Raw genomic sequence first — 9,320 nt, forward strand, 5'->3', positions numbered from 1 at the left:
TCAGGTGTGTTACCTGTTCGTAGGATGTGGGATGAAAAGGAAGCCCTGGGTGGATGGGAAACTCCTAGAATACCTTTGTCCGTGGACTTGCATGGAATTTGAGCGTTGTGTATACAACTCAAGATTCTTTCTGTCCTTGCAATATGCCTGTGCCTTAACTGAATTGAGGAAATTGTCATTGTTTTCTTTAAGCCAGGGGTCAGCAAACTATAGCCTGTGGGCTATATACAGCCTGCCATCTGCTTTTGTAAAGAAAGTTTTATGGGACACCCAGCCACATTTATTTGTTCACTTCTCTCTCTGGCCGCTTGGGTGCTACACAGCAGAGTTGAATAGTTGTGAGGGAGACTGTGTGGCCCAGGACACCAAAAGTAGTTACTGCCTGGCCCTATACAGAAAAAGTTTGCCGAGGCCTGGTTGAAGCCATCCTTGGAATGACTTCCTCTTCCCATCCTCTCTTCCTCTCTCTGTTTCCGCTTGCCCCCCAGGCACACAGTCCAACAACAACTGCAGTTTGGGTGGGCCCATGACTCTTCTCCCGAGCAGAAGCGACCTCTCCGGGGTGGACGTCACCATGCTGAACATGCTGGGCAGGAGGGACAGCAGCGCCAGCACCATCAGCTCCGCCTACCTGAGCAGCCGCCGCTCCTCGGGCATCTCCCCCTGCTTCTCCAGCCGGCGCTCCAGCGAGGCGTCGCAGGCCGAGGGCCGGCCGCAGAACGTGAGCGTGGCCGACTCCTACGACCCCATCTCCACCGACGCCTCGCGCAGGTCCAGCGAGGCCAGCCAGGGCGACGGCCTGCCCAGTCTGCTCAGCCTCACGCCGGCCCAGCAGTACCGCCTCAAGGCCAAGTACGCCGCGGCCACGGGCGGGCCGCCGCCCACGCCGCTGCCCAACATGGAGAGGATGAGCCTGAAGACGCGCATGGCCCTGCTCGGGGACGGCAGGGAGCCCGGGGGGACCCTGCCGCCCGTCAACCCTCCGCGGAGACGCAGCGACGGGGGCGCCCACGGCTACGGCCGGCGCCACCTGCTGCTGCACGACGCGCTGGGGAACGGCGTGAGACGCGCCAGCGACCCTGTGCGGACGGTCCCCGAGAGCCTCTCCCTGCCCAGGGTGCAGCGTTTCAGCAGCCTCAGCAGCTTCAGCCCTCCGGTGTTGCCCCCCTCCGTGGAGAAGCGCAACTTAGTGCTTCAGAATTACACGCGGCCCGAGGGTGGCCAGTCCCGAAACTTCTACTCGTCCCCCTGTCCTCCCAGCATTACCGAGAACGTCACCCTGGAGTCCCTGACCATGGACGCCGATGCCAACTTGAACGACGAGGATTTCTTGCCAGACGACGTGGTGCAGTATTTAAATTCTCAGAACCAAGCAGGGTATGAGCAGCACTTCCAGAGCGCCCTGTCTGAGGACAGCAAAGTGCCGCACGGGCCCGGGGACTTCGACCCGCCTGGGCTGCCGGACAGCCACGTGGGCCAGCAGTACCACCCCCTCGAGCAGGCCTGCGCCGAAGGCAGCAAAACCGACCTGCCCATTCAGTGGAACGAAGTCAGCTCCGGAAGCGCCGACCTGTCCTCCTCTAAGCTGAAGTGTGGCCAGCGGTCCGCGGTGCAGCAGGCTCGAGCCTTCGGGTTGTACAACAACATGGTTGTCCACCCACAGAACCCCCTGAGGAACGCGACGGGGCCCGCGGGGGGATATCAGGCCCTTGGGGAGAACAGCGGAACCTACAGCGGCCCAGAGCACTTGGTGGTGCACGGAGGCAGCGGAGCTGGCACCGCTGGAAACGCCTTCCATGAACAGCCGTATAAGGCCCCACAGTATGGGAACTGTCTCAACAGGCAGCCAGTGGCCCTTGGTGCGCTGGATGGTGCCTGCGGTGCTGGGATTCAAGGGTCAAAGCTAAAAGGCACCACCATGCAAGGGAATGGGGGCCATTTTGGCCTGTCTGTGGCGCCAAATGAGTCGGCCGGCAGCGCCGTGAATGGCATGCAGCCCCCCGACCTGGTGGGCCAGGGCTACCTGGCTCCGCAGCTACTCAGCGACAGCATGCAGCACCAGGGGGCAGGCCGCCCCGGTCAGCCGATGCCAGGGCAGGTTAGTGCTACCTCACACATCAACAGCTATCAAGGGCCAGAGAGCTGCCTGCCAGGGACTCACGGCATGGGCGGCCAGCCATCAAGTTTGGCAGTCGTCAGGGGCTACCAGCCCTGTGCCAGCTTTGGAGGCAGCCGGCGCCAGGCTGTGCCGAGGGGCAGCCTCGCTGTGCAGCAAGGACAGCTCAGTGACACGAGTCAGACCTGCAGGGTGAACGGCATCAAGATGGAAATGCAAGGACAGCCTCACCCACTCTGTTCTAATATGCAGAATTACTCTGGTCAGTTCTATGACCAAACCGTGGGCTTCAGTCAGCACGACATGAAAGCTGGCTCGTTCTCCATTTCAGAAGCCAACTGCCTGCTACAGGGGGCCAGCGCCGAAAACTCTGAGTTACTTTCTCCAGGTGCTAACCAGGTAACAAGCACAGTTGACAGCCTCGACAGCCATGACCTGGAAGGGGTGCAGATTGATTTCGATGCCATCATTGACGACGGGGACCACTCCAGCCTGATGTCAGGGGCCCTGAGCCCAAGTATCATTCAGAACCTTTCCCATAGCTCCTCCCGCCTCACCACGCCACGAGCGTCCCTCCCGTTCCCAGCACTGTCTGTGAGCACCACCAACATGGCTGTCGGGGACATGAGTTCTCTGCTCACCTCCCTCGCGGAAGAAAGCAAATTCCTTGCAGTTATGCAGTAGGCGTTAGGAAAAAAGGACTGCAAACAAACGTAAAACTAATAGGAGTTGAAAAGATGAAACTGACTTCATTTTTGGCTGGTCTGTTTTTTTTTTTTTTTTTTTAGTTCTGTATGTATGTTAGCAATCTCATCTCACCTAACTGGGATGTGTTTCAAGTATATTCCTTTTATGGAAAAGGACTCTGAGAAACCCTAAAGTATTCTAGGGAGAAACTGTCTTCCATTTCAGTTTTGAATCAGTATTGTTACACTCGAACCACCCTCTTTTTTAAAAAACTGTAAGCCCACCCCGTTTTTTAGTAAACCAATGTAAATGTGTGATGTGCATGTTCTTCTTTCTTTTAGAAGAGCGGTCAAATTAAAGGATTTGACATGTTTCTCTGTTACTCGAAGGAAATAGGAGTTGGTGTGCTTGTAACCAACGGGTTACACTTCCAGCTTTTTAAATTTTCCTTTGCATATGCTCAGTGTTTAGTTTCTGCGTTTTGTTTTTTGTTTTGCTTTTAATTCCCACATTGGGCCCAAGAATCAGAATATGAGTTTAAGACTCTTTTGTGGGTGCACTGCAGCATAGATGACAGATTTTTTGATGTCTCCTCACCCCCAGTTCAGTTCAGGGCATCCTTTCGACAGTTACAGGGAAGTGGAAACTTGGGGCTCTTGCAAATGAAGTAGTTGCTCACAGTTTGGGTTTTCAGCTCTTGGTGTCCGTAAATGTGCTTTGGGTGGGGATGTCTGTATGGTCAGTTCTTAGTTAACTCTTGCACCTCTTTTCCCTCTGCCTTCATGAGCATTCGGTGCCGGTTAGGGCTGCCATGGGAGAGGAAATAGGCGGTTGGTGACGCTCAGATACCACCTTGCTACTTTTATCTGTTCTGGTAAGAAGTTAGATAGGTTGTAGTTTGAAGCAATTGGGTAGAATTAGTTTGGGGAATATTCATGAGTTTGCTGTATTTGTTAATTAGTTCCATCTCCTTCCCCATTATCATAAATAACTGAGAATTGATTATATATAGCTCTAAGTATGTAGGCATTTAAACAACCCCACAACCAGCTATCTCGTTAACCTTTATTAATTCCACTATAGTGAAGGAGTATTTCTATTCTATATGCCCTATTTTAAGGGATTTATAAAACTTAGTCACAAAAGAAAAAGCTCACAATCTTTGATATTGGGAATAAATTGCTTCAACCATTTTTAGTATTTGAGAGCACTGGGGACAAGGTTTAGTAGCTGTGTGGATATGTTTTTTCACACCCGGTCTGTTGAATGTTGCATCCATTTAGGTAGTTAATGTTACATGCACGTAGTCCTTAATGTGGACTAGTGTCTGTATTTTTGTTTTGAATTAAAACATTTAAAGATTTTAAAAGTGTAGCTACTCCCCACACACAGTTGATACACATAAAAGTCATACTATGTGTGCATAAAGAGTACACGGATTATCCAGCATATTGCTTTTCAAATATATGAACTACTAAAATAGAAATATGAACACCTCAAACTACCCGCTGTATGCTGTCCCACTGACCCCTGGAGTTGGATTTATCCAAAGTGATTCATGATTCAATTGTGTGGCTTTTTCCCCTTTATTTTCCCACCTTTTAGTAATAGGAAGACAAGATCAAGTAAAATGAATAATAATAGAGAGAATGTTAGGACCAGCCCATTTTTGTCATGTTTATTTTCTCTCATTTGGACCAAGAATCTCAGTACAGAGGTGTTTTTGCCATTTGGGCTCCGAGAGCAGTGGAGGGGTGCCGCCATCCCTCCGCCATGCCTGCCATCCTCCCCCAGGCCTTCCTAGAAATTATAGGACATGTCCCCTTTGGAACAGCCCCAAAGCAAAAGAGAGCTACTGATCGGAGCTCAGGAGAGTAGAGTCTCCACTACTTTTCAGCTGAAAAAGCAAGGCTTTCTCTGTGTTTCTGAAATATGGCATGATGTTGTTCACAAAATCAGAGCTCTAATCTGACTTTTCCATGAATCTCCAAATCTCTAGGTCCTGGTCTTATTTTGCATGTTCTAATGGTTTTGCCCAATCCCTTTCCTACCCTTGGTTTCAAAGAATGGGGCCCAAGTGTTCTCCACCCCCGAGCGAGGCGCGTGGGTCTGGGCACCATGCTGAGCTCCTGCCCCAGAGGCCCTTCCCTGTAGTATCATTTCTCAGTTGCCATAATCCCTGTATCAGCTTTGTCCTTCCTGGGGACAGTGATCAGGGCCAGCACAGTTGTCATCCTGTGCTGCTCTTCTTTCCTTTGGTTTCAGGTCCTCTTCTGGGTTTCCCCCATTATTTATCTTTTCGTATTTGTGTTCCTTGCTACCGCTTTTAGATTTGCAGGAGACACACGCTTCAGCTCAATATTTCAATTCTCTCAATATGGAAATTATAGGAGGATGGAGGAGAGGAGGGAGGGAAGAAGAAAGTGTACTTCTCCAGGATTTCCATGATCTGTCTCCATGGTCCAGTGGAAGGAAGGTCTTTTGAGGTCACTTGGAAGTATCCCGTTGGGCCGTGGGATCTCTGTAGCCTTGGCATCTCATACCTTGGGACCCGCCTCCAGCCGTCTCTCCGTTTCTCTGACCTATGCATTCAGAGAGCGCCAACTCACTAGTGTCACCATCCTGCCTCATACAAAAACTGCAGGCTCACACGTGGTACTCCTGCTTCACGTCTGTGTTAAACTTCTTTTTATTCTTCAAACCATTTCTGTTTTATCCTTCTAAAGAACTAAACTACTCCCCACTCCTCACACATTGACTCATCCTCTTGAGCCACAGTGTTTTGATTCTTGCAATGTATGTGCCTTATTTTATGTTAATCTTGTCAATGAGAGGACCAGTTGGTGTCGCCCGGTCAGTGCTCCAAGGCTGTGCACACACAGGCCAGAGAGCGCAGGGCTGCAGCAGAGTCCAAGCCATCTCGTCACCTGGTTTCCTGTGTCATCTTGAACTGATGGGAGGATGTTCTCTTCTGACAAGTTACCCTTGTGTATCCTGCAGACGTGTAAGATAAAAATGCAAGTTCATTTTTTTCACCTTTTTTAGATTTTTAAAAAATAAAACGTGTAATCCTTTTTTAAAAGAAACACATGTAAATACATTTAAGTATTGTAGGCATAGTGTTTGGATGTGACTGGCCCCGGGCCTCCCTCGGACAAGCCTGCAGCCACCACGATGCTCCGCGCCCACCTCAAACCCAGGGGCTGCAGCCCAGCCCCAGATGAACTCTACCTTTGCTTTCAGAACCACTTAGTCCTTTTGTAACAAAGAAAAAAATGTTTCTTACAATGTCAATAAAAAACTCTTTGTACTGAAATTTTTATTAGGTTGTTTATTTAACTCATAGCTAAATGGAAAGTGTGCTGTCTTTGAAAAAATCCAGAGCCCGTGTTTGGATCCATAACCCCCACATACAAGCTGAGGGGACTATTGCCCTGAAACCCAGACTCCTCACTCCTAAAACGGAGAAGATGCTGGCACGCACGCACTGCTCATAGCGTTGTGAGGATGTGCACCGGGGAGGTACACCCCTCGTAACCGTTACTGTGTTTCTCAGGAAGGGCAATAATAGTTTAGCTTGTCCCACTTCTATACATTATCCTCTCATTTTGGAGGTACCTTAGCACATGCTAACAGAAAATCTGACATGATAGGAAGCCTACTTTTATGTGACTTTCAGTAACTGGCCTTAGAAATGTAAGTTATTTGTCTCGTTTGTTTTTTCATGTCGGTTTACAATATTATTCTCCAGGTCACCATAAAAGACTCCCAAAGTCTTCCCTGCTTTCTGAGTAGCAGCACATGTCTTTTGAGCCACCAGCTGAGGGTAGCTGTTTCTGGGAAGGGCAAGGGTCCTGGCTGTGGATATCTCGGGGCTGCAAGGATGGACACATGCATGTGTACACGTGCACATACACGCACACACAGGTGCCTCAGCATGCGTCCCCGGGGGGCCTGTGTCCTGTGGGTGATGACTGTTTCCTTCACTGTCCTCTAGCAGGGTTTCTCCAATCATAGGGATGCTCCATGCTTTCCAGATTCTCCGGGGAGAATTCCCTCCCATCCATCCAAGATGCTTTGCTTTCATAAATAGATCTCTCACACAGTGTCCAAGTGAACCCAGAAAAAAATAAGAAAAAAACATGAATTTATATCCTGCCTCAGGTAAAAATTGTCAGCTCACAAAGAGGCATGCCATGTAGCAAGTCAAAGTAAGAGGAGAAAGGAGGCTAACAGGAAGAGGAGGAAGGGGGATGCCCGCAGGAATGAGACCCCTGCCCACACGGCTGGCAGCGGGGACAGCTCACAGCTGGGTGTTGAAAATGCTTCCTGTGGAGGAAACGTGAAGAAAGCAGAGTCGGAGGGAAAATGGTAAAGCTACAATGTATTTGGTATTTCACAAAGATTTACATTAAATAATTTTTGGAATTTAAAGACATTATGTATTACCCAAACAAGAATATAATAGGAGAATGCTAAAATAAGATGGGAAAATTAACCCACTGCCAAAATGTCTTATTTATCCTTCTTTCCTCCAAGGTTTTCTACTTATTTTCTTGGCAGTTTTCCCCTTTGGTTTTGCTTTAGAGTGTATTTACTCTTCCAAACACAATCTGGGCTCATCTTTCCTTTAATATTAGCTTTTAGGTTTTTTTAAATCTCATTTTGCCAACATAGGCCTTGTTTATGCGTTTTCTACCTACTCAACCTCTCGACAATTGCTAGTAATAGAATCTAAATTGTTTCTAGGCTTATTTTTTTCCTTCCCATGCATTTTGTGGCCACAGGCACTGGGCCATACTCACCTAGCAGAGGCCTGGAGTCGTAGGTCTACAGATCTTACCTGCCCCCGAACCTTCACCCTCTTCACACACAGTTTCCGTCCTTCCTCAGGACCCGGTGGTAGGTTGTGGTGGCCCCTGCCTTCAAAGAACTTGCACTTTCTGGGAAAGAGGACGGACGATCACATATTCCATTAATTCAGCCAGACTGCCTGCATATCTAATATTCCATTCACATTCTTTTATATGGACTAGAGAGGAGAAGATGAATAAAACTCAGTGTACCCATGAGTTCCTAGCCCAGTGGGAGAGACAGTCTTGTAAATAGAGCACAATGGCATGTCCTAATGAAAGATGTTCAAGGGGAAGTTCAGCTTGGGGCATTATCCATCTGAAGTGCTTACTTAAACTTACTATTGACATTTGAGGCTGATGATTCTTCATTGTAGAGCACTGTCCTAAGTGCTGTAGGATGTTTAGTGGATCCCGGCCAATACCCATTGGACACTGGATACCCGTAGCATCCCCCCAAGTTGTGACAACTGAAAACATCTCCAGACGTTGCTACATGTCCCGTGGGGAAAAAAATCGCTTCAGGTTGAGAGCCCCTGGTGCATGGAATGAAAATACAGAGGAGACAGACAGCAGGTGGGCCCAGAGGGAGATTCCAGTACAGACCTCGACTCAGGAGCCTGTGGTCTTCAGGTAACAGGAAGAAAGGGTAAGATCAGGTGTCATTACTAGGCACGGCGGTAGCAGGAAAGGACTGAGGAACAAACCCCAAGGAACACTGGCCCCCGGGACCAAGGGATGGGGCAGGCACTCGTGAGGGAGGCAGGGGAGACCATGAGCTCTCGAAACAGAGGGAGGTGAATTTCAGGGAGCAGTGTTATCAAAAACAGCATCCAGGTCTGGTAAAACATGGGCTGAAAAATAACAGGTTTTGAGAGTTAGGAGACCCTGAATGACACTGGGGAAGGTTGGGAACAGAAACCAGATAACGACAGTAGAGGATTTAGTGACACATGATATTAATACAAAGGAGAATTTAGTGTATGCCCCATTCCATCCCATCCAAGATGCCTTCCAGAGGGAGACACACGTTACTCCATGTTCCCTCTAAGGAAGAACAAGTACTGCCAAACTATGACACGATGCTTTTTATCCACCAACAGATGTGCTCCAGTTTCAGTGGTTACCCAGCGGGAGAAATGCATGCCTCGGAGGGTATGAAAGACATTGTTTCCTGAGGAAAGGAAAGAGATTGTGGGCCAACCAGAGGTGGAAGTGTTGAATTTTTGTTGTGATCGTTCCTCTTTCTTCCTTACTCTCTCTCTCCCTCTCCTCAATGCAAGAGGCTTGGCTGCGTTAATCAGCCATTAAGAAGAAGGCAGAGGAGAGGACGAGGGTGATGTTACGTGGACAGAGCAAGCATGAGACCTGCCCAGGCCCGTGAGACAGACGCCTGTCGTTCTGGGAAAGGGGGCCGGTGGGAAGGGGCAGGACACGTGTCCACAGATGTGCTGGAATGAAAGGCCACAGGTCAAGCCGAGGGAAGGCAAAGGCACTGAGACCTGTGAAGACAGAGCAGCCTGGCTGCGTGTCAGGAAGGCCACAGAACCAGCACGGGGCCCCTGGACTGAATGCAGAGGGAGGAGGCGGTTGGAAGGTGGGAGCAGGACGCATGAAGCACCCTCATGAGGTGGGCTGAGGCTCACTGCTCAGTTCCTGCAGGA

General features: G+C 49.4%; 1 protein-coding gene across 1 annotated transcript in view; it reads left to right on the forward strand.

Moving 5' to 3' along the window:
* Positions 1-2,800, forward strand: part of GLI3 (GLI family zinc finger 3) — a 258,402-nt gene extending 255,602 nt beyond the window's left edge. Inside the window, exon 15 of the mRNA XM_069461897.1 lies at positions 489-2,800. Within this exon, the coding sequence (XP_069317998.1) occupies positions 489-2,800 (2,312 nt within the window). The remainder of the gene's footprint in view (positions 1-488) is intronic.
* The last annotated feature ends 6,520 nt before the right edge of the window (positions 2,801-9,320 follow it).

Source organism: Eulemur rufifrons, chromosome 29, assembly GCF_041146395.1.
Source record: "Eulemur rufifrons isolate Redbay chromosome 29, OSU_ERuf_1, whole genome shotgun sequence".
In the NCBI taxonomy this organism is placed as follows: domain Eukaryota; kingdom Metazoa; phylum Chordata; class Mammalia; order Primates; family Lemuridae; genus Eulemur; species Eulemur rufifrons.